This window comes from Delphinapterus leucas, chromosome 2 (genome assembly GCF_059928025.1).
Source record: "Delphinapterus leucas isolate spDelLeu-1000000601 "Yukka" chromosome 2, BTC_Dleu_Yukka2, whole genome shotgun sequence".
Taxonomy (NCBI): Eukaryota; Metazoa; Chordata; class Mammalia; order Artiodactyla; family Monodontidae; genus Delphinapterus; species Delphinapterus leucas.
The window spans coordinates 103778159-103804264 of record NC_143130.1 but is presented as its reverse complement, the minus strand read 5'-3'; the positions used below and the strand labels follow the sequence as shown (position 1 = coordinate 103804264).

Genomic DNA, 26106 nt, shown 5'->3' with positions numbered 1-26106 from the left:
GTTGAAAAGGAGAAAGTCTTGGCTGTCACTGGTTTTGTGTAGTAGGTACTTAATAAGTATGCTTAGCAGGACAAGACAGAGAGAAATAACGTGCAAGAGAAGTTATTCTTCCCCCCACCCCAAGAATGTTAAAGCATTAAATGGATTCATTTTTCAAGACCACCCAACTAAGATCAAATTTGTAGGCTGCTTACTTGAACACTATGGTCTGAAACATTTTTCCATTCCCTAAATGACCAGATGTCATAACATTTCTCATGGCCATGAGAACCAGTGGCCTGAAAGAGTCAATATTCAAAGATCTCTGTAAACTACCATGCTTCTCTTTCTTACTCATCTTCATATTTTTATGGTCACTGCTTCTTTCATTCAAAATTGTCTTATGTCCACCTGTTGCTGTTTAGACCGAGTCTGGGGTATAAAGTACTCACTTACAGTCTATGAACAGGAATCACCTCTTTCTTGGCTGATTTCCTGTATTAAACTTCATGTTTCATGAAGGTGGAGGGCTGGAGTTTCTTCATCTTTACATCCCCGGAGCCTCGTACAGAGTCGGTGCTTCACAATGATTGTTGGATGAATGCATCTTTGTGATAGTTAAGCTTCCTAAATGAAGGAGAATTGTACGGGTAAGCTGGAAAGCCTCTTGATAGGTTTGAGTCCCGAGGATTGTGTGTCTTGCCTGTGACCAGTAGACAAGCCAGCTAGGAACTTTTGCTTGATTTTTCTAAGCACCCCCTCTAGATTTCCCCCCTAAATTATGAGAGAAAAGAATGGTCATTCTCATATTGTTTTTTCTTTTTATGAAGTCAATCTTCTGTATCATCTCAAAGGGTAAAGTACAATACATGTCCTAGTGAGAGACCACCAACTAACCGGGCTGACACTCTTGTACATTTCAAGATGCAGGCGTGTGTGGAGTCCTATTACGGCAGGATGCAGAGCTCAGGGTTTTGGAAGAGTGATTGTGGATTCTGGGGCCTGATTGCCTGGATTCAAGTTCCAGTTCCACCTGTGAACACGGGCAAGCTACATCATCTTTCTGCTCCTCTTTCTAAACATGAAAAAGAAAATAATACCAGCCTCATAGCTAGATGTACCTATCAGTTAATACACAATGGAGCACCTAGAACAGTGCTTATAAACACCCAATAAATGTTAGGTATTATTAGTATCCTCCACTTACTAGCTGTGCACCTTGGCTTGGTTGTGTTCTCTTGACCATGGTTGCTTCACTTTTAAAACAAACCTAGTCAAGGGACTGGGATCAAATCATCTCCCTGGGACCCAAGACTTCCCACACTTTCCATGACATTGTATTGGTGTCCGTGGGTATTGAGAGGGTGCTAAAACTTTGTAATTCTGCTCCATGCCGTACTGTAGAAGAGCCATCAGCCCCTTCCAGTTTATGTCCCATTTTGCCCAAATCTGCTGAAAGCGCTTAGAAACTTATTCTGGAAATCTGGAAATCAAAAATTATGTCTGAGAAAATGGAGCTTTCTCAGTTGAAGAACACCAAATACGTGCCATGTCTCCTCCCCTCACCTGTATATTGGCTGGCCCACATAGTTCTTCAGAAGACTGATCTTATGATCTGATGTGATGATTCCTTTTTTTTCTGTCTTGAAGAAGCAGAAGTATGATTTTATCAACGGGCATTTCCTTGAGACAGGAAGCTTGTTCTGAGACATACATGTCACCAATGAATTTTCCTCAGTGTTGTGGTGGCCTTTTGATTAACTGTGCCCTAGTTAATAATCCCCAAATATACTGGGATCAGGAGCAAACAGGAAAGTATCCGTTTAGATACAAGGTCAAATCAGGGGTTAGGAAGTACTGTCTTAACTTTCCAATAGGAGTTGATGGGTTGTAATCATATGTACCCTTTTTGTGTGAGGGTTTCTTTTGAGTGCATCATGCTAGAAATTTATCATTGTGATCAGAATTTCTTAGTATTAATACTTAGTGGGAAACACAATTCAAGTTAGCAGTGTGGAAGCCACAGCCATTCCCTGCTGCAGATAAAGCAAGACAGTTGTTTTGCTGGTGGCTACAGATTCCGTTTTGCAGCATTTGTTTGCGTTTAACACTTGGGCTCAATCTTCTCGCAGCTTTGTTCGAAGAGCCGGTGATTACTATTAAACCATGATGACTGTTAAGCCAGTTTGGTTCTTCTGATCCAGCACAGTACCTTATCCGTCCCAGGCGCTTACTAAATGCCTGCTGACTGGATGGGATTTGAAAAACACTGAGACCTTCAGGTACGACAGGAAGCTGCCCCAAGAGGCAGCAGGTATGCTGCTGGGAAACAGAGCTGCAATTTTTCCAAGTTCTTCATTGCCAGGTTCTCAGCATATAATCACCGTTACATTGAGCTGATGTTTGGTGGTGGTTTTGTCTTTCCTGTTTTTGTTTTAGGCAAATTGGGTCTGTGACAGAGACCTGATAGAGACCTTTCAGGTGTTTTTCCCTTTAGGAGAATGGGGCTCCTTGGGGACCTTTAGTGAATTGCTTTACCTAACAAGGCAGGTTGTGTGTTACTTTGTATCATGCCAGGTTTCAATTTGTTGGTTGGATGGCTGAGGCACAGAGGCTTTGGCCAGCAGCATTCATAAGGAAGCCAGGAAGCCAGAGCTGCTGAGCAGAAGCCCAAGGTTGGCACAGAGAGTGTGGAGGGTAATCATTTCTGCCAGGCTGGCTGGGGCTGTTTACTCTGCCACCCTAAGGCTGGTGGACGGTGGGCGTGGTGGGTGCGCTTGCCTAGGTACCTGTTTGTAGAACACTGAGACACCGGGGCAGAGCTAAAACAGCAGTAATTCGAAACCAGTCGAGTTGGTTTTCCTTCTCCGGCTGGGGCAGCTAAAATCTGCATTCCAGATGAAACCTGCAGGGAAGCGGAAGAAAGCACTTTAAAAAAAAAAAAAAAGAAAGCTTCAAGGGCATTAAATTAACTGCTTTTGAGAGTCCTGGGCATCCTGAGATGATCTGTTTCTTTCTTTACTTTTCTTTCTTTGCTTTGTAAGTGGCTGTTGGTCTGTGTGCACTGCTAGTTTTTTGTTTTTTGGGGTTTTTTTTTTTTTGGCCTGGATGGCACAAGCTTCTGGCCGTGATTTAGATGGCAAAAGAGAGCTCGTAAGAAGTATTTTGGTCATTTGCTGCTGATTCACTTTTAAATTTCTTCAGCTGCTCCGGGGGGTGGTTGAAGGCCGTCAGGAGCTGCTTGCCGGCTCAGCACTTTCTGGAGCCTCACTTGCTCACCAATGAGGAAGTTGAAAGCGACCAGGAGAACGGCCGGCACTGGGGCGGAGCTCGTGGCGAAGTCCTGGGCTGGGATGAGTGGAGGCAGGCTGACTTTCCCTACGACAAAAAGCCTTTTGTCCCCGGGAATAAATACGGAAGTCCCAGAGGAGCAGCCTCCCCAGTCCGTGTGTAGTAAGGTGCGCAGCCTCGGCTGCCTCTGGGCATAAAGCTCCGCGGACTTTTTACAGTTGCCCCGGTCGCCCCATCACCGCGCACACCGGAAGGAGGGCTCGGGAGGGGCCAGAGCCCGGCCAAGTGTGCTCGCTCCGCGACTGAGTCACCCCGGCGGGTCCTGCTGTTCTCTGTCCTAGAAGTTAAGAACCGGTGGAGTGGAGAAGCTGAGAGGGCAGGGGAAGGTCGCAGAAGTGAGAATCTGCCGCCCAGGGCACGGCTGGGACATGGAGGACGTGGGTAACGCTCCGAATGGCAGTGATGGCTCGGAACCAGGACAACCCGAAGCCGGACTTGACGTGGCCCAGTCGATCCTGACCAAGTTCTCTATGAAATCCCTGTTTGGGTTTACGAGTAAATTGGAATCTGTGCAGCCTGAAGAGGAAGATGCGGTGCTGAAAGCCTTCCGCAGTTTAGTGGTGGATCCCACGCCTCAGCTGGAGGAGCCCAGCAGTGGCTTGGATCCGCCGGAGGCGGAGGCTCAGGTTCCACCTGACCTCGGAAATGATGGGAAGACTCCGAGGGTGGAGACAGAGACGGGGTTGGAGGGAAGCCGGGGAGAAGCAGAGGCAGGGATTTCTCTGCCTGGTCAAGAGCTGCTTCCACTGGCTGCTTTGAGTGTGTGCAGAGACAATGTCATTTTGGTTCGCGGGACCCTGGTGAACACCACCAGTGATTCTGACTCTGATGATGGAGGCCAGGAGCCAGAAGAGGGAAGCAACATCAATGACCCAAAGTCCCCTAGTGGTGTTTTATCTGAGCCAGCTGAGCAGTCCCAAGAAAAGCCAGGAGATGGGAGGGAAAATACTGCCACTGGAGAAAGGGGTGATGCAGAGCCCAGTGGAGAAGGTCCTCAAAGGACTCTGCAAGAGATAAACAGCAAATTGGAACCCGAGGATGGTGGCCTTCAGACAGAGCATAGCCCCGGCCAGCGACAAGCTGGAGAAGAAGGTTCCAAAGTTCTACCTGTGGTAACAGACCAGAACTCAAGTGTTGGTGTCACTGAGAACACCTCTTCTAAAAAAGAAGTCCCTGGAGAGAAGTCCTTCCAGCTCCCAGCTTTTTTTAGTGGGCTTCGTGTGCTGAAGAAGGGAGCCCCAGCCGAGGCTGGGGAGACCATCACTGAAATTAAACCAAAGGACGGGGACCTGGCTTTGCTTAAGTTGACCCAGCCTGTCCAGAGGTCCCTAGCACAGGCAGGGCCTCAGGCAGTGAAGATGGGAGAGAAAACAAATGATCCAAAGGCCGCTCCCACTCTCCTGGAGCAGCTCTCTCAGCTGCTCAACATTGACGTCCCCAAAGCCGAATCGAAGGCAGAAGACCCTGAACAGCCCAGGGGGGAGGAGATGAGTGGCAGTACTCCCCAGGAGAGCCAGAGCGGCCCCGGAGAAGCCCAGACCCAGGGAGGAGAGGTCAAGCTGAAGCCGCCAGAGACTGCCTTGGAGGCCTTTAGAGCCTTATTCATCCGTCCCCCCAAAAAGGGGACCACAGCTGACACCTCTGAGCTGGAAGCTCTCAAGCGCAAAATGAGGCATGAGAAGGAGTCCCTAAGAGCTGTGTTTGAGCGGTCGAGGTCAAGGCCAGCAGATGGCCCCTCGGATTCCAAAAGCGTACGTAGCGTTGGGTTTTGGGTTTTGTCATAAAATGTGATGCTGCTATATTTCTTTTCAGGTTTCCTATCAAAGAGAACCTCATATACCGATCTTAGTGACCCTCTTCTAGGGGAAAGATGATTATAGTCAAGTTGACCTCGTAAGGAGTATGGAGTTGGACAGAAGCGTTTTCTTTCTTCCTTATATTTTCCTGGGTTGTTGTAAGAGAGGTATAAGTAATGGTGTGCAGGTCAGAAAGCGAAACTGTCACTCTGAGTTTAAACATTAATAGGAAATGTGCTTCTAAGAACCAAGCAGCATGAGGAATCAATGCAATCTAGAACTATAGCCCAGATTTCCTCTCTACTTTATTATACCTCTGCGAAAACTGTATTTTTCCTTTGAAAGTCTGCCACTTGGCGAAATACCTGTTTGTGATGTGATTAAAATGTTCTGTGTTGGTTACAAGGCATCTTGATTGAGCACTGGGTTAGTGTGAGACTTGGGTTTTAATTCTAACTGCCAATTACTGGCTGGGTGACCTTGATCGGCAAAATGAAGAAAATAACCTTTAATCTTTATTTGGTTGTTGCGGAGATTAAATGAAGTTAGCACATAGTAACCATCTAATTAGTGAAAGCTGTTACTATTAAAAAAATTATTCAGGTAATTTGTAAGGACTAGCAAGCACTTGTCCAGTGGATCGTAAAATTCATAAGGACAACAAATAGAATTTCTTGCTTAGTATCAATTTGGTATACAATTATCATTCCCTCATACATCAGTTACATTTAAAGGTCTTTGGAAAAGCTATCTTAGGTTGCAGTTAAAAACTAAATACAACATAGCATTCTCCTAGTTGTAAAAATCAACCCCTATAAAAATAGCTTGAATGTGAAAGCCAACTCATTCATTTTTTTGTGTGTGGGAAAGAAAAAAAAGAAGTGATCAATGTGGACATCTTAGAGAAGTGTATCTTGGCCTACAGGTAATGTTCATAGAAAATGCAAAACTAGTTTTTATATTATAAATAACCCTGGAGTTTGGGATATATTTCTAAACATCCCTATAAATGTACCCGATTATAGTATATTTGTATCTTCAGATCAAAGTGTACTTGTGATTTTAAGAAAAAGGTTATATGCTAAAAATCACCTGTTGAAGGTTGTGTAATACTTGGCCTTGAGTTATTTCTCTTTCCACCCCAACTGATCACTTTACATTTCTAGAAAAGGATCGTATTGGAGTGAGATGTTTCAGTTACAGTGAATGAGAGCAATGTGCCATTGAAATTAATTTCAGGGTTAGCACAGTTGTTCTCAGGGATTAATTGGCCCTGGCCACATTTCATTTAACTTACTCTTTTGTTTGCCCACTTTTCCAACAGCCTGACCACAGCCCCACTGAGCAGGACGATAGGACTCCTGGCAGACTCCAAGCTGTCTGGCCACCCCCAAAGACAAAAGACACAGAAGAAAAAGTGGGATTGAAGTACACTGAAGCAGGTAATGGGAAAAGAAGCCAGGTACCAGGAATGCATCTCTTGCTGCAGTCGCTTTTAGTTCTAGCTCAGTAGACTCACAGAATTTAAGTTTTTGTTTCATTATAGAATGTAATGCTGAAGGCTTTTCTTTTTGGTTTTGCTGTTAAAGTGAACCCTTGCACACTTATCATTAATGAATCTCTTAGAGATGAAAGGTGAACGCCGTGGAATGAGTGAAGGGGGGGGGCACATGTGTAAAGGAGGAGAACCTCGGGGGAACTAATGGAGAAGGTAGATTACAGATTCCTCAGGAAGCAGGTGGTTGGCCCTCACAGAATGTCGTGTAAGCTGGCAGGGTTGCTGGCAGAGGTAGAGTACGAGACTCCAGAGCTGTAATCTGATGTGTTCTTTGTCTTTGAGTAAAAATGCTTTTGAGCCACAGGAACCTTGCGCAGAGTGAACGTACAGATACCGTATCAGTTACTCTTTCACTTTTGTTAGACAAAGGTTTATTTAATGCACGGCCAGTTTCAAAGCAATCTAACTCCCTGGAAACCTTCCCGGGAGCTTTGCTTGAATATATTTAAGTAGAATGGGAATCTAGATATTTTTACTCTTTAAGTGAAGGGTTCATGTGAAATTTAAAAGAAAAGAAAGAATGAGAGGAGGATATATCTCAATTGTATACATGTGTGTCTCTATGTATCGCTGATGAAACCTTTGTCTTCTTCCTGATGTTTGAAGATTACTTAACACAGACTTACGTTTTGCTGGTTGTCTTAGGTATGTGTGTATATTACCAGTCTGTATGGTTATACAGAAATACTTCTTTCAGTTCCTATTGGTTGATGACATAAGTGGATCAAAGTTTGGGTGGTTTAGTAATACACAGGGTTTTTTTTTGTAAGATGATAAAATTACAATCAGTGTTTGAGAACACAGCTGAATCTCAGTTCTACAGCCTGATTGCTTTAGCCTCCATTTACACAATTGCAAACTTCTGACTACGCCAAGACATCAACTACTTCATGACATTTTTTTCTGACCTGCTTGAATTACAGAACGAAAGCTATTACAGCCTTGGTGAAAATGTATGTAGCTGTTGCATTCTTCTTGTCTACATTTGATTTTTCCAAAATCGGATTGTTTTTGACTGCAATGTTGTACCACGTACCAAGTTGTCTTTCCTATGATCTGGCACAGTTTGAACAGTGAAAAGTCCTGAAGTTCGCTTTAATGAAAATCCAGAATCCTATAAGTTCTTATTCCTAGTTTATATTGGGGTGGCCATCTTCTTTGTGACGATGAGCATTTGCTGAGTAGAGAAGGAAGTGGCATAAACAGCTTTTCAGTCTACTTCAAGTCATATTTGGGGGCATTTATACTCTACAGAGATTCCTTAGTCTTTGCTTCTGTCCTCTTCCGTTTCCAGAAGCTCAGAGGAGTGCTATCATTACCTTGCAGTGTAATTACACTCAAAGTCAGTAGCTGTCCCAGTCTCTCTCTTTTTTTTTTTTTTGTAATGAAATGCGTGTTCTCCAAGCTGTCTAAGGTCTCGGATGAGATGGGGAAAAAAGGAGGGAGGAATTGATGAATAATGACAGTTCTCTTGGGTTCGTTCTGATGGCACAATGACAGCTTGCAACAGAGAGAAGGCTGGCTGTTGTCTGGAGAAGGCACCTAGGTCTCCAGCCAGTTCCCATGGGTGGCAGTACTGTGTCTTACTTACCGTGCTCCCAGCCAGGTCTGGTGCTCATTTTCTTGAGTCTTGTAGCGCTAATCACTCTGCTGATACACTCTGGAGGTTATCAAAGAAGATACTCCATGCCTGTAGGAAACTTTTTTTTACCCCATTACTCAGCCAACATATGGTTGTCTCGCCATTTACTGCTAATCTTTAGGAAGTTAACATTTTTCTTGTGATTTTCTTGAGCTCTGTTGTTGAGAAATCTAGAGTCTTATAAGCATTTGGTTTATAACTTAACATATTTTGTGGTATTTCCATTGGTTTCCCTGCCCTTAGGGAAGTAGATTAAAATTGCCACTCTGTAGGGAGCACAGAGACAGAAAAATTCGTTCCAAAATATTTCAAGGTGTTTGAAGTCTTATGCTTTTACATCGTCAGTGCTCTTAATTTTTCCTGGCATGTATAATTCATTAAATTAGTGAACGGGGAGAGCATGACTATTTATATTTCAAGTGTGCTATTGGAGTTCTGTGCTGTTGACATCGAAGCCCAGTCCTTGGCAGGGCTGGCAAAGAGACGGTGATTTTCATCGTGAGTCTCTCACTGTCCTTGTGTTGCCCTCGGCTGCTTTGGATGTGCCACTGCTTGTGTTTCCCTCTATTCAGAGTTTATCATTCGATGATCTTTTTCTGAGGGCCTAGGAGATCACCTAATACTGTAAACTCACTTTTGTTCAAGGATAAAAAAGAAAGAGCTGACCTAAGGGAAGCTGTCCCTTTAAACTATGGCTTCTGGAGTCCTCTTTGCCATGTGAGGGTAGCTGACCACTGATGCTGGTGCCCACTGCCTAGGATGCACTCTCCCGCCACTGCCAAAGTCATCAGCAGCGTCTATAGCTGCTGACGCTGCAGCTAACTCCCCTGGCAGCTAAAGCCTTCAGCTTCCACTAGAGCCTCCGCTGCCATTCTGTGAGCTCTTGGAGCCTTGGTGATGTGCCAGTTGAGAGGCACTAGGGCTCACTGGAGCTGTCACTTAAGGGACTTGCACAGGTGCTGGAGTTGAGTTCTACCATGCAGGGAGGGTCGCCTGTGTTCAGTCACACTGCACTTGAATTGCTCTGCTCAAATGAGAAAGAATTACTTTCTCCCAAGTCCTGTGCTGTGCTTTCACACATTATTATCAATGCAATTCTGCTTTGTGTTTGGGATGCCTCACAGCTATTACGAGTGAAAAGAGCATTCCCCTCTATACCTTGGAATTGGGCTGGGGACAACCTGAGTGACAGACTCCTTGTTCTCAGAGTTGTCTTTCCTCCTCTAGATACAGGAGCTTGCTCTCCAAACAAGCTTGGGGAAATAGTCTTGCTTTTCTAGGAAGAATCTTTTAGTGGGCTCCATGCGTCCTTTTTTTTTTTTTTTTTGCAGTACGCGGGCCTCTCACTGTTGTGGCCTCTCCCATCGCGGAGCACAGGCTCACGGGCCCAGCCGCTCCGCGGCATGTGGGATCTTTCCAGACCGGGCACGAACCTGTGTCCCCTGCATCGGCAGGCAGACTCTTAACCACTGCGCCACCAGGGAAGCCCCTCCTTGTGTCCTTAAATGGTTAATCAACTCAGCTGAGTCCCTGCCACTTTCTTGTGCTGCAGACCAGAAACATCTGGATGAAGTAAACTTGATTACCTTGTGAAGCCCGGGGCTAAGTAAAACCCAATCACAGCCAAGTGAAAAGGTGTGCTATGAAACGATACAAGGGAATCTAAAAGAAAAATATAAATGTCTACCTTTAAATTTAATGCTGCAAAAGCAATTTATCTCATGAGAAACAGAGAACCAGTGATCTGTTCATCCTCTAACATGCTGTCTTGTACATCGTGAGGCTACATAAGGGTTAGTAACATGCCCAAAGTCTTTAAAAAAAAAAGGACTGGAAATTATAAAGATCTAGGTATCATAGAATAATCATAGAGGTAACATGGGGTTAAACTTTTATCTCAAACTTGAATAAAAGAATTTTCTAAACCATATTAGGTAAGTTTTTTCTTTGTGAAGAATAAATGCACTTAGCCATATTTATTTTTTCTTTGGATAATTATACTATTACCATATCAGCCAGGGTCCTGTCAGGGATCAGGTGAGGATGATTTGATTGAGAGTTTGTGTGGACAGGGTTTGGGAAAAGCAATGAGAGATGAAGCAGCTCTCTGGGGTTAGTAATCATGGGAGGTGTTTACAGCCCTAGACCTGAAGGGGCAGGGCGAGGAGAAGCTGCTGGAAAACCCAGAATGTCAGAGGGAGGCCAAGTGGTGTGGAGAGGGCTGCCGGACAGGAGCGATGGCCTTCACTGGAGGGATGCATCCAATCCACGGTGACCTGGCGGCCGGAGGGAATTGTGGGCATAAATGCCCTGACTTCCTTCTCCTGCTCTCTGGCCTCCTGCCATCTCTGCCCTTCACCAAATCCAAAGAGAAGTCAGAGGACCGGGATCCACTTTAGGCCAGACAACAGAGCCCAGAAAAGGACCCAGAAAGGGGGAGAGTGGGTCTAGGAGTCAAATAGAAGATACTCAACACAGTTTCACCTGGAGTCAGTTGGCAGTGTAAGAAGGTTCTAAAGCCCATCAGTCTGTACGAAGAATTGGCACCTGACCATACAGGGGTCTGATACAAGGGCACAAAGAAAAACTCCTGCTTTGTATCCCGTGGGAGGGTTATGTTTTCTACTGCAGTCAGTTCATAGATAATATAATGGCTATCACTGAGAGCCTTGCTCTTTGCACACCTACTTCACCTTAGTGTAAAGGCTTTGTTTACTGATCTCAGAAAATCTTCCATATGCTTTCAACGTTTCCCAATATTACAAAATAAAATAAATTTGGAAATATCCGGAAATATCACGGAGCAAAACAAACTCTCTATAATGTGTTTCATAGAGAGATCACTGCCACCATTTTGAATTATGATAGACCTATGTGAATTTAATACTTAAAATAAAAAAAAATTTTTTTTAATTAACTAATTTATTTTTGGCTGCGTTGGGTCTTCGTTGCTGGGCGTGGGCTTTCTCTAGTTGCAGCGAGCAGGGGCTACTCTTCATTGGGTGTGAGGGCTTCTCATTGGCGGTGACTTCTCTCGTTGCGGAGCACAGGCTCTAGGCATGCAGGCTTCAGTAGTTGTGGCATGTGGGCTCAGTAGTTGTGGCTCATGGGCTCTAGAGCACAGGCTCAGTAGTTGTAGTCGCTCCGTGGCATGTGGGATCTTCCTGGACCAGGGCTCGAACCCATGTCCCCTGCATTGGCAGGCGGATTCTTAACCACTGCACCACCAGGGAAGTCCCATACTTAAAATTTTTATCACACTGTACAGACTGCTTTTTACACTTGAAAATGTGACTATCTCTGATTTTTACTACATTTAAACAATAATTATATTTATAGAGATTTCATTTTTTTCAAGTTATTATGTGTAATAATGAAAATAACAATGCTATAAATATTTTTGTTCATAGGTGTTTTCCTTTAATTAGAACACATTCCTTGTGGAATTGCTATATATAAGTGTATATGCCATTTTTAGGTTTTTGGTGCATATTAATTGCCAAACTTAATTTATTTTATTTTTTATTTATTTATTTTTTTTTGTGATACGCGGGCCTCTCACTGTTGTGGCCTCTCCTGTTGCGGAGCGCAGGCTCAGCAGCCATGGCCCAGGGGCCCAGCCGCTCCACGGCATGTGGGATTTTCCCGGACCGGGGCACAGACCTGTGTCCCCAGCATCAGCAGGCGGACTCTCAACCACTGCGCCACCAGGGAAGCCCCAAACTTAATTTTTTATCTAAAGTTATTCAGTATGAAATCAGTACTCTTAAAGCACTGAAAATGCTTTTCCCTCTTATCATTTGCTTTTTATTTTACTTGTATTTTCTAGTATAGAAGTTTTAAATATTTATATAGTCAAATCTACCCTCGTTTTATTGTATAACTTTTCTTTTGGCTTGAGAGGACCTCCCCTACTCAAAGATCAGCTCTATGTTTAAATTTCTTAAGTGACTTCTTTCCACCTCTTCCTTCCTTGTCTTCTTGTTTTCCATTTCATGTTGAAAACTTACTTTGGTGCCTAGCCCGAGGAAGAGAGCTAAGACAGCTTCTGTTTTTCTAAGTAGCTAATTGTACAGCAGGCTTCTGGAGTAATTATTCCTCTCCATGATAAGTTTAGGACTGTCTTGGGCTTTCTGTTCTCTTTGTGTATTTTGTACCAGTATCTTAATTATTGCAGCATTATAATGCATCTCAGAATCTGTTCAAGTTCTCAAGCATACTTTTAAAAATATTTTTTTAGCTTTCCTCTTATTTATTCTTCCAGAAAGCCTTAGCCTACTTGGTCAAGTTTCAGAAGGATTGCTTTGGGACTTTTATTGGAATTGCATTAATTTAGAAATTAATGTGAAGGTGGGAATAAGATCTTTAAAATGCTTAGTATTTCTAAGCAGGAACATATCTTATAAAACTATTCAAGTTTTCTTTTCTGACTTAATAAACTAGATACATAGATGTATAGATATATATCTTGTATTTTTTCTATATGTATTCCCAGGCATATTATTTTTTTAAAAAATACATGATGTGAAATTGTATCTTGTGATTTATTTTTCCTAAAAGTCAAATGCATTTCTTAGAATCTAGTGACTCATGCATGCTAGATGCTCTGTATATTTCCCTCCTGAGGTCAGGGCTAGACTGAGTGAAGGGCACATTTGGGCCAACTGATCTCAGGGGTCCGTCCCTCAGTTTTACTCTGGTTAGTGATTCTTAGTGTTCTCAGGCTCTTTAAAAAACCTAATGATGATAGAAAGCTGTGGAAGAAGACCCTGCAGTTAATTTTGCATCTGCGGTATTTCAGACCCTCCCCCCAACCCCATAACCATTTGTGGACACATCCCCCCATCTCCTGCCACCTCCCCAGGTGTAGATGAAGAACCTTTGCTGCAAATACTTAACCTAGAGCTGGGCTTCCTTTCCTCTTCATCTCCTATTTTGTGTTACGACGAATGGTCTGAAACATCTCCTTATTTATTAGGATATTTAAAAAATATACCATCATGATTTGTGCCTCAGCATCCTGAGAGGAGATGAAGCTAATGTTTGTGAGATTAAAATGGCACCATTTGGGAAACTGGCAGTGACTTAATTACCCATGGGAAAAAAAAAAAGGAGAAAAAGGACGAAGAAGGAAAGCTCTCATGTTTTCCGAAACAAAATGAACTTTCAGCATGCATCTGGAAAAGCCCTTCTCACCACTGGCTGCACCTCAGAGCTGGGCTGGGGGCTGGCACATGGGCCACCCTACTTAGGGCGAGCGCTGCGGCTTTGGTAGTAAAGAGAACCTAGGTTGAGGCATCATGGTTACTGTGAGCAGGCAAGCTGTCACTGTGTGTGGCATCTCTTGGGGATAACTCACACCGCCTCGAAACTTGGAGTAGCTCAGGGACATCCCTAGAGTATTTTAGGTAACCCATCCCTCAACTTAATAAAGATCCGCCTACTTTCTGGTTTGTGTCTAATTTAGGTTCCCTTGGTTATAAAGTGATAGAGCTGTGTGCCACCCTCCCTGGTGAGTCAAACATTCTTGCCTCACCAGCCAGGGAGAGCTATAAATATCTTGGCATATTTTATTGCCCTACAGTACCTTTAAAAAACTTATTCATTCACAGCTAACAGGCTGCATTAGCCATGAATGGACTTGCCTTTAAGGTCATATGTCTAGACAGATTATCCTAAGTGTCTCCTTTCACAGTCTAGGCTATAGGTTTATTCATTGTGTATTTCACAGGACTTTGTGGTATGTTACCATCACTTGCATGGAGTTATGATGATGGCCCAGAAATTGGAAGCTGTACAGATTAAAGACCAGGAAAACCTTGCTTCTTATAGCTGTAGAAAGAGGTCGTGCTGGGAAACCAGAGGCGACACGAGTGTGTCAGGCTTCTACTTACTGTATATCTGGGAGCTGTGAGGAGGGAGATTGACTTCCCCAACACAAACGGGAACTAAGGCTTGATATTACACAGAGGGAATCCCAAAGTATGGACCAGTGACTCAGGAATCATATGTTGTATTCCAGGAAGTATTAGTAAAGGTCTTTAGCTCAGAGGAAAAGAGATTAAAAGAGAGATTAAAAATTCTGTACTTTAAGAGATTAAAATATAGAATCTGAAATTTTAGAATATTAAAAATTTAGAGCTGCAAGCATCTTAGAAATCATGTAATTCATCCTATTCGTTTTACAAATGAGAGCCAAAGGGGTTATGACTTGCTGAAAGAAAGATACGCGTAATTAATAAGAGAGCTGAAATGACAGTTGGAAGTCGTTGGTGGGGGGGGCATTGGAGAGTGATGGATTTTTGTTTTTTTTTTTCTGCTAGTATACTGACAATTAAATCTCCAGCAAGGAAAGCACACGGAAACAGGAGCATTTAAGAATTATGCTGCTTATTATAAAACAAAGCACTATGAGACCACAGTGAGTCCATCTGAATAATAAAGGAGAGCATATGAGTACCATACCAGCTCACCAGACACATCCACAGAAATTGTCTGGGTCATTTCATGCTGCTTTTTGACTCATAAAAATAGAAAAGGGGAATTTTAATGGTATCTTTAATGCTTTTGAGGCTCACTTAAGCAATGTAACGCAAATAAAAATGCTCCTGGTTTGTGGATTCTTGCAAAGTTCAGGTGGGGCTCTTCGTTGGGCCCAGTTTGTGTGCTGGAGTGTAGGGTGCATATGTATTTGATTTTAGGAGGTACATGAACAAATATTTTTATCTTAACGGTTGTGTATTTCAGTAGTTTTATTGTTGTTTTAGAGAAAATGAGTAGTAAAATCCACTTTGAAGCTTCTTTTGGGGAGATGAGGCTGAAATTTGATAAGCCATATCCTATGCCACACCTTCACAGATACCTCCTTTCAGTATTTTTCTTCCTCAGAATTTCTATCCAGGTGGCCCCATTTTTCTTCTCTCCCTCAAATCTTCATCTATCGCCAGCTGCCCAGTGCTTGTTCTCTGGATCCTCCACCAAGCAGCCACTCTACAGTTCCAGCCTCAGCACCCTCCCATCCTGCCCTGCCACACCTTTTCACTTGCAGCCCATTGAATTCCTTCTACTGATCTATCTTTACTGTGCTGGAGCTGCCCACTGGCTCAGCTAAAGAAAGGGCACACTCACTCCTTCAGATCCCTCCGCCAGAGACGGCAGCTGGGGCATTGTAAATGCTTTCCTCTTTGGTAGAAAGAACAAATGACTGTATTTCTGAGGAATAACTAAAGGCAAAGTTTCAATAGCCAAACTCTGGAGCATTCGTCCCCAGATGAAGGATGAGAACATAAGATGGGAAAGGTAGAAGACTGTCTCAGAGAGAAAGGAAAATTGAACTAGGGAAATCTTAGGGACATGCTTAACTTTGGAATTTCCTTTACTTTGGGTTTCGTGGGTTTGAGCATCAAATAGACTTGAGTTTGAATTTTGGCTCTGCCATGTACTAGCTGTGACCTGAATTGATATCCCTCTTTATAAAAAAGGACAATGACGATAATTTAAAATAATTATTGTAAAGATAAAAGGAGATAATATATGAAGTTCGATGGCATCACAATTAGCCTTTTATTTTATCATTTTTAAAATTTATTTATTTATTTATTTATTTTTGTGGTACGTGGGCCTCTCACTGTTGTGGCCTCTCCCGTTGCAGAGCACAGGCTCAGGACGCGCAGGCTCAGCGGCCATGGCTCACGGGCCCAGCCGCTCCGCGGCATGTGGGATCTTCCCTGACCGGGGCATGAACCCGTGTCCCCTGCATTGGCAGGAGGATTCTTAACCACTGCACCACCAGGGAAGCCCCCCACAATTGGCTTTTTAAAAAACAGTTTATATTGAAGTGTAACACACATGTGGAAAATTGCTCATATTATAAGTGTTGATGAAAAAATTAATCACTCAATCTAAGGAAGAAATGGAAAATTTTATTCGACCCAAATTGAGGCTTATAACCCAGGAACAGACTCTCAGAAAGCTCCGAGAACTGTTTTGCCCGTTAGAGGTAAAAGTACAGTTATATATGTTTTTGAGACATAGGGCTGTTCATTAAATGATGTATTACTGACAGTTTACACAATCCAGATCTGTGTGTACAAAGTGAGTAGTGGGTCATGGGTCATCGTGACCCCGTACAAGATGAAGAAGGAAGGGTGTCTCCAGAGGAGGAATCTTGTTGATGCTAGGAGAAGGTTGCTGTTCATGGTTGAGCAGGTGTTTCTGCAGATGGGAAGATTTGGGCAATGCATAATGCAGATACACAATGCACAGTAGAGGGGAGAGAGGAGGCCAAAGTTCAAAGAAAAAATTTTATGTGTAAATTTTCCTTAACTTGCCTTAGAATACAAATTTTTATTTCATCACAGATGTATAACTCTATGAATTATAACAAAGTGAACATACTCTTGTAACCACTATGCAAATCAAGAAATAGTATTGGATTGGCCAAAAAGTTCCTTTGGGGTTTTCCATAACATGTTACAGAAAAACCTGAACGAACTTTTTGGTCAACCCGGTACATTGCCTACACCCTGGAAGGCCCTGTCTTGCCCCCTTCCTATCACCACAATTACCTTTTTCCTCCAAAGAAACCATCATTCTGACTTCTAACACTATAGATTAGTTTCAGTGCTTTTGAACTTAACATAAATGGATTCATTTCATGTCTGGCTGCTTTGCTTCAACATTATGCTTGTGAGAACCAAACACGTTATTGCATGTACCTGTAATCCGTTTGTTTTCATTGCTCTGTACTACTCCATTGTATGAATGTATCACAATGTATTTATCCACCCTAAGGACATCCGTGTTGTTCTCAGTTTTGGGTTGTTACAAGTATGCTGCTGTTCACTTTCTTGTAGGCGTCTTTTGCTACACAAAGGAACGCATTTCTCCTTGGTATATACTTGGGAGTGGAATTGCTGATCATAGGGTGTGTCTGTATTCAGTGTCAGTAGATGATACCAGACACTCTTCCAAAGTGATGGTATCAATTTATACTGCCATCACCAAAACATCACAGTTCTGGTTGCGCCACATCTTTGCCAACATTTGGTTTGGTTGGTCTTTCTAATTCGAGCCAATCTGTTGTTAATTGGTGTTTCCCCAGTCAAGCACTTTTTTATATGTTTATTGGCCATTGGATATCCTCTTTTGTGAAGCGCATGTTCAGATCACTTGTCCATTTTTTAAGAAGTAGGCTATCTTTTATTACTTTGTAGAGAAGTTCTTTTTATATGCTGGATATGAGCCCTTTGGTTAATTGTGTTGGAAATATTTTCTCTTACTCTGTGGGTTGGCTTTTCACTATCTTAATGGTGCCTTTTGATGAACAGAAATTCTCATTTTTACTATAATCAGTCTTGTCCTATGGTTAGGGCATTTTGAGCCTTATTAAAGTAATCCTTTCCTAACTCAGTCATGAAAATATTCCCTTAAATTATCTTAAGAAGGAATTAGTGCTCTTTATTTGTCATTTAGACTTGCAATATACTGGGCATTGATTTTTGTGTACAAGTTGAGGTGGGGATCAAGTTTGTTTTTTCTATATTAAAATTATCTGGAATTATTTATTTAAAAACCCACCTTCTTCCCCTGGACTCTTTCTTCTGTTCCAGTATTCTCTAGGTTTATCTAACCTTGTAACAGTGTAACACTGTCTTAATGACCACAACTATAATAAGTCATGATCTACTAGTGTGTCCTTTTACCTTGGTTATTCTCAGCTCTTTGCATTTCCATGTGCGTTTTGGAGTTACTTTATCCATTTTGACATTATTGTTTTGATTGCATCAACATCTTTACAATGAGTTTTTAATTCCACAAACATAATATGTATCTTTCCCTACATACTTATTTGAATATAGTCTTTTCTGATTTCTGTTTAGTTTTCTTTGTGAAGGTTTTACCTTCCCTTAAATTTAAACCTATTCCCAAGTATTCTAAAATTTTGATGCAGTTGTGCACATGTTTTTTAAAATTCCATTTTCTGACTTTTTTGTTAGATAGACTCTCTCTCAATAAAATAGTAAATATAAGTTATTGAACTGTTTCCTGATTTACGAACCTTTTAATCACTTAGAATCTTTCCCTGTTGCAAACAATACTTTAATGAAATTATTATACATCTATTTTGTGCATACCTGTGAGTACTTTGATAAGATAGAAGCAGAATTGTGTGTTAGAGTTCCTACTCATTTTTTTTTTTGAGTTCCTACTCATTTTAACCACTGGTAGATAGTACACAGTTGCCCTCTCAAAATACTGAACCCACTAAATATACTCAACTAACACAAGAATGTCCATTACTCACACTTCACCAATATTCATTTAGCTTATGCCAATCTAAGGTTAAAAATTGCATACTACTGTTTTTAATTTGTATTTCTCAATACTAGCATAGTTGGACATCTTTTCATTTTGTCTTCTTTTGTGGCTTGTTTGCTTGTATTCTTTGCCCTTTTGTAAATTGGGTCATTAGTCTCTATTCTTACTGATTTGAAAGCAGGTTTTCGTATATTAAGGCGATTAGTCCTTTGTATATATCGCAATCCTAGTCTTTAGCTTGCCATGTCTTTTACCTTTTGCCTTCATTCATTATATGGAAATTTAGTTATATTATAGTTATATTTAGTTATATCTTTTCTGGAGTTGTTTTTATTGTTGTTGGTCTGAAGGAAGCCTTCCCTAACCTAAAGTTGAACAATATGTATATTTTAACTAATATGCATATATGTTTAGATTTTTATTCAGTCTAGAATTTGTTTCTGTGTGTGGCATACATAAGGATGTGTTGTTAAGGGTGGCGGTGTGCTGTAGGGAGCTTAGGTTATGGAATCTAATGTCATGGAGTCAAATTTTAGGTTTCAGCAGTTACTGAAGCAAGTTAATTACTTTTTACTGGGCAAGATGATTTCCTATTTATTTGTGCTTAGGTTCCTTATTTGTGTAAAAAAATTGTTTTTAGTAGTCAATGAAATAATGCATTTAGGGACCTTAGCACAGTGCCCGGCTCATTGTGGAACCAAAATAATGTAAGCTACTGTTAGTTTTGTCTTTCCCAGATTGACAGCTATTTGCCCCAACATTTAATAAATAGTTGGTTCTTGCTCGGCAGATATGGAGTGCTAACTGTCACATATATAAATGCCTTTCTATATGCTGATTTATTTCTAGATCCTTTAATATTTTTTGTTTATGTTTATCTAGACCTTGTGCCAATTTTGTGTCTTTGCAGTTGATATAGTTTTAAAGTTATTTAAATATCTGGCATTTCAAATTACCTCAATTCTTTTTTTCCTTCTAAATTTTGTTTGGGTAGTTGTAGACATAGACTCTTATGTATGAACTTGAAAGTCAGTTTCTCAAGATCTATGAAATGATGAGATTGGAATTTCCATTGGGATTATATTAAATCATAGATCAATATGAGAGGCCTGGTAATACTGAGTCTTCCTATCCAGGAACATAATTTATCTCTCTGGCTATTCAGAATTTCATTTATGTTCTTCAGTAAAGCTCTACAGTTTTCTTCTTATAGCTTGTGCCATTTAACTTAATTTTTGCAGACTTAATTAAAAATGGTATTCATCTGTCATGTTTTAAAATGGTTTTGTTGGTATAACAAAGCAATTTTCATGTTTCTAGTTCTGATTTTATACTCATGTTAGTTCTACTAGTTTTTTCAGTTGAGAACCTTGGAATTTTTGTAGACAAATCATGACAGCTTGTGTTTTTTATTATAAAATATACATAAAGTAAAATTTATCATCTTAACCATGAAAAGTTTTTATCATTTTACTCATTGAAAACATTTATTAACACTTTGTATATGTAGCACATAATGGTTTACATAATAGGTGAATAGGTGTTAGCCATTTTTAAGTAGAGTTCAGTAGTGTTAAGTATATTCATGTTTGTGTGACAGATTTTCAGAACTCTTTTGTCTTGCACAACTGAAACTATACTCATTAAACAACTCTTCATTTCTCCTCTCTTCCCAAACTCTGGCAACCACTATTCTATTTTCTATTTCTATGAATCTGACTACTCTAGGTACCTCATGTAAGTGGAACCCTACGGTATTTGTGTGGCTGGCTTATTCCACTTAGCGTAATGTCCTCAAGATTCATCCATATTGTAACATGTATCAGAGTTTCCTTCCTTTTTAAGGCTGAATAATATTCCACTCTGTGGTCTGTACCACATTTTGTTTATCCATCCATCCGTCAGTAGACACTTGGGTTGCTTCCACTTTTGAGCTATTGTGAATAATGCTGCTATCACCATGGATGTACAAATATTTCCTTGGGACCCTGCTTTGAATTCCTTTGGGTGTATACCCAGATGTGGGATTGCTGGATCGTATGGCAATGTTATCTTTATTTTTTGAGGAGTCTCCATATTGTTTTTCATAGCTGCTGAATGTATAGTGAGCAAGTTCCAATTTCTCCACCTTGTCAACACTTGTTATTTTCTGAGTTTTTGTTTGTTTAATATTAGCCACGCTAATCAGTGTGGTGTCTCATTGGGTTTTGATTTGCATTTCTCTAATTATTAGTGATGTGTGTCTTTTCAGGTGCCTTTTGGCCACTGGTGTATCTTCTATGGAAAAATGTCTATTCAAATCCTTTGCCCATTTTTAATCAGGTTTTTAACACTAGAAAATAAAACACAAATCGTTACCTATCTTTCTTTCTTTTTTTTTTTTTTTTTTGCGGTACGCGGGCCTCTCAGTGTTGTGGCCTCTCCCGTTGTGGAGCACAGCCTCCGGACATGCAGGCTCAGTGGCCATGGCTCACGGGTCCAGCCGCTCCGTGGCATGTGGGATCCTCCCGGACCGGGTCACGAACCCGTGTCCCCTGCATCGGCAGGCGGACTCTCAACCGCTGCACTACCAGGGAAGCCCTACCTATCTTTTTTTACTAGACCTTTTCTACTGCCTAGGGCCTCCAAAACAAAGCTAGAAAAGTGGTGATTAGTAGACTTCCTTGTGCTATTCCTGATTTTATAGGCTTCCTTCTAATGTTTTCCAGTTAAAAATTATGTTGGTCAGAGATTTTTTTTGATCAATTATATTTATCAAGTTAAGGAACATTCTTTATATATCTGGGCTTCTAAGTGTTGATATCACAAAAATTAGTTTGAGTTTAATGTATGAGGGATATATTTACTGAAATGACTGTGTGATTCATGTGATTTTCTTTAATCTGATTATCCAGTAATTGCATTTTAGATTCATTAGTGTGGAACCATCTCTGCACTATTTCATCATGATGAAATGCTGAATTTGATTTGCTGATCTTCTGGTCATTTTAAATAAGGAAAGGTCTTAGCCAAATATAATGAATTTTGTGAATTCAAGATAAGGGAAACTATGGGGACATTTTCTGTATTTTAAGTAGCAAAGTATACAGTGACTCCACAGTGGAGCACAGGATTTGTTAAAATGGAAACAACAACCAAATGGTTTTTAGATCTGCCCCGTGTGTTCTCTGATGTTATTTTTTTCCTCAGTGTTAAGATTTCTTCTTCAGTGTAGCACCAATCAAGATAAGTGGAAATGAACCTTGAAAAACAGTTGCTATTGTGTGTTGAGTTACATGGCATAGTGAGGGCGACTCCTAGGGGATTTCCCCTGACTTATTTAGAACACATATTCTATCTTGTGTTGTAATCTTAGAAGTTGCAGGTAAATGGTGGTGACATCAGAGTTACTGTTGCTTCTAGATCATACCTAACTCTTATTTAGTAACATCTAGCACATTATTAGTGTCTAATTCATTGATTATTAATTCCACTATTACAAATAATAATATGTTCATGCATTCATTTAGCAAGTATTTACTGAGCATCTACTATATACTGGTAAGTTTGATAGATGCTTGGAATTCAGAGATGTGTCAGGCAAGATCCTTTCAGTCAAGCAACTTGGTTCTTTTTGTTTTTGTTTTTTTTGGTGGCAGGGTAGCAGGTAGGTGACAGAGAGTAGCATGGGGGAGAGAGAGATGAAATGTACACAGATAAGTGCAATAAAATGGTCTAATAGTCTTATTGAAGAATGTATAGCATATCATAGAACACAAAGGAGAGTATGATCAATCCTATTTGGGGGAACTAGGACAGGCCTCCTGAGCAGACATGGAAGATAGTAGGCTGGATAAGTGAGGTGGAGGCAAGCTAGACCAAACAGGCAGAGGGAGGATGGAGCAGGACTTGTCTGAAGAATAGCAGGTAGTTTATTATGACTGATAGATAAGAGGCAAGGGGAATGATATGCAAGGGCATTATGTCTGTAGACTTTGAGGAGGTCAGGTCTTCAGGAGAGAGAGAAATTATATGGCGTGAAGGTTTTAGGCAGGAGAGTAACAGAACCAAATGCAGGTGTTGTCAGACTGCTTTAGAGGTATTGAGGGTGAGTATAGATCTGGCAGGGAGGTGAGTGGCTGCTGTGGAGAAATAGGAAGACCAGTTTGGAGTGGTCCTTATAGTGGTCCGAAGGATAGATGATAGGGGCAGTCAGTGATTTCTACTTTCCTGTGAACAGATGCATTTAAAAAGATCTTTGTGATACTCAGTGATAACGGAATCAGAGTTAATAAAAAGCCTAGGTGCTCTTGGTTTCATTTTCGGTGATGGCTTATACCTTTTGCTAAGCCTATTGCCAGGGCTACTAGAAGAATAAAATAATTTGAATTTGAACTCTTTTTGCCCAGCCTGGGATGAATGTGGGACTTAATAGTGATATATAGTTATCCTTATGTTTATGGATTACCCAATCCATGGATAAAATATGTGTTCAGCTCTAGGTCAATTTGCTTGAAGCAAACTCATACAAAACCAGTTGTCTAAAACCAATTTACCTAAATTAATATTCTCAACGTATTTCTGTCTTCAACAGTAGGTAATTATGTTTGCACCACTCAGGCACAATAACCCAGTGCCTTCCCACCAGGGAGTCTCTGTGATGAGTCACTTTTTGAGGGCATTAGTTGCTCCTTCCTAGTCAACAAAATCAATACCTTACATTTCAAACTTGGTAAACCATTTACCTCTGCCTCTTTATCTTTCACATTCTACCCATCCTTCCCCCAGTTCCAGCGTTGCTTCCTTTAGAAAGCCTTTGGGGGAAAAAAAAAAAAAAAGCCTTTGACTATCCCACCCTCTCATGAGTGTCTCTGAATCCTTTGGCCACCAGGTACTACCTATGATAGGTCATCTGTTGTTGAATTTTTATTTAAATTGTACATCATTTAGCATTTTATGCGTTTGTTTTATATCCCAATTCGTCTCTCAATCTTTAGTGAGGGGAAAAGTAATCTGGGGATCCTGTTAATTCAGGTATCTGGAGTACAGTCCATGAATCTGCCTTTTTCACAAGATGCATAGGTATTTTGGATATAGTGCTAGATCAGTAGTCTTTAAACTGGGGGATGCAGAAGGACCCTCCAAGGGGTAGAGGCATGGACAATTTTGAGCAAATTGCCTTCCAGATCCTCAGCTTTCATTAGTACTCTCTTAATTTAAATGGATCGCCTACCCAATTTATAAAGGGAAGGTATCTCACCTATTGCAAATCTTGCTCTACCTTGCTCAGATGTGAAAACCTCCAGGGTGTCAAAGAAAGGATAATTTCAAATAATGGTATCTGGGAAGCCTTTATTAGAGGACCAAAAAATTGATCCTATCCATTCCAATAAGATACATTTCCAATTAAATTTTAATTTTTAATAATTATCACATTTCAGTATGTTTTCATACGTTAGGTGCTAATAAAATATTTTTATAACTTAGCCCAGAAATAGACCTAAAACTACTTTTGTGATCAGAGAAAATTTTTTAAAATCATTTTTACATTTGTATTCCTTGGAAATTACGAGAGGGTGAATAATAGGCATTGAAGCATAAAACTATTACTTTTGGATAAATTCTGTTAAAAAGAAAAGAAATTGAAATGTTTAAAAGGAGGAAAAGGACCAGGTAAAATTCCTGAATGTTAAAGCCATCTGTTCACAGCCTTTTTAAACAGATAATGCTGAATGGCAAATATGGTATTATTAGAGTCTATTAACTACATTTAAAAGAGTAATCATTATATTTTTAAGATTAGTATTCATAAATTGTCCAGAATTTGTTTTTGCAACTGTTTAAACTTACAGTGACAAATTTCAGATGTCAATTTAAAAATGTGTGAGGAGTATGGTATTTTTTAGAAAAATTGTAGTGGGTGTATGAGCGTAAGTTTGAAGAGCACTGTTCTGCTTTGTACTTTGAAAACTGCTGCCTCAGAATCACCTGTGACCATGTTAAAAATGTAGCTCACTGGATGTGATCCAGGCATGATCACGTGTGTGATAATAGCTGACATTTATTTAGTTCTGTGTGCCAAAGAAACTGAAAGTGGCAGGTTCATTTCTGCAAAACTTGTCAATGCTGTTTGCCTTTCCCGAGGGCGTCGCAGAGCTCCCTTCCCTGTGGCTTACTGCCTTGTTCTTAGTGGCTATAACCGGAGCCTAAGGTTATAAAGGAACCGGCCAATTCCCTCTGGTATGAGCCTGCTCAGAGTACTTGCTTCCTTCCCTTCCCACCCCTGCACCTGTGGAGTCAGCCCATCTCTCTAGAGTCTCAGGGAAGAAGCTTCTAGACTCTTCCCCCAACCTCCTCACTCTTTCTTTCCCCTCTTCACCCAAACTCAGATCAGCTGTAGGGTGTTTGAAGGAGAGTGGGAACGTGTGTCACTACCAGGAACAAAGACATTCTGTCTTGTTGTGCTGTACCTGGAGGACCATCCTGCTTCTGTGTCAGATATGAGCTGATCATCCAGAACTCTGAGCCGCGTCTCTGGGAGGTCAGTGAAACAGGAGTGTGGTTTCTGTCTTGCTTTGTTCTTTTCTTTCTCTAAAGTGAATCAATGTCTTTATTTATTTAAAAAAATTTTTTTGGAGTATAGTTGATTTAAAACGTGTTAGTTTCAGGTATACAGCAAAGTGATTCAGGGGTGTGTGTGTGTGTGTATATGTATATATATATGTACATTTTTCAGATTATTTCCGTTATAGGTTATTACAAGATATTGAATACAGTTCCCTGTGCTATACAGTAGGACCTTGTTGTTTATCTATTTTATGTATAGTAGTGTGTATCTGTTAATCCAAAACTAGTAATTTATCCCTCCCCCCCACTGTTTCCCCTTTGGTAACCATAAGTTTGTTTTCTGTGTCTGTTTCTATTTTGTATACACATTTATTTGTATTATTTTTTAGATCCCACATATAAGTGATATCATATAACATTTGTCTTTCTCTGTCTGAATTCACTTATTCTCTAGATCCATCCATGTTGCTGCAAATGGCAGTATTTCATTCTTTTTTATGGCTGAGTAATATTCCATTGCATATATATATATGTATATATATCTTCTTAAACTAATTATCTGCTTATGTGTACGTGGGTTGTTTCCATGTCTTGGCTATTATAAATAGTGCTTCTGTGAACATTGGGGTGCGTATGTCTTTTTGAATTAAGAGTTTTCATCTTTTCTGGACATATGCCCAGGATTGGGATTGCTGGATCACATGGTAGCTCCATTTTTACTTTTTTAAGGACCCTCCATACTGTTCTCCGTAACGGCCGCACCAATTTACATCCCTACCAACAGTGTAGGAGGGCTCCCTTTTTTCCATGCCCCCTCCAGCATTCATTATTTATAGATGTTTTGATGATAGACATTTTGACCTATGTGTGATAATGAGGTGATACCTCATTGCAGTTCTGATTTGCATTTCTCT

The 26106-nt window shown here is 40.7% G+C and overlaps 1 protein-coding gene across 1 annotated transcript in view; it reads left to right on the top strand.

The window, feature by feature from the left end:
* Positions 1 to 2603: 2603 nt before the first annotated feature.
* FMN1 (formin 1) overlaps positions 2604 to 26106 on the top strand; it is a 307167-nt gene continuing 283664 nt past the window's right edge. Inside the window, exons 1-2 of the mRNA XM_022587546.3 lie at positions 2604 to 5081; positions 6451 to 6568. Coding sequence (XP_022443254.2) covers positions 3699 to 5081; positions 6451 to 6568 — 1501 coding nt within the window. The 5' untranslated portion in view covers positions 2604 to 3698. The remainder of the gene's footprint in view (positions 5082 to 6450; positions 6569 to 26106) is intronic.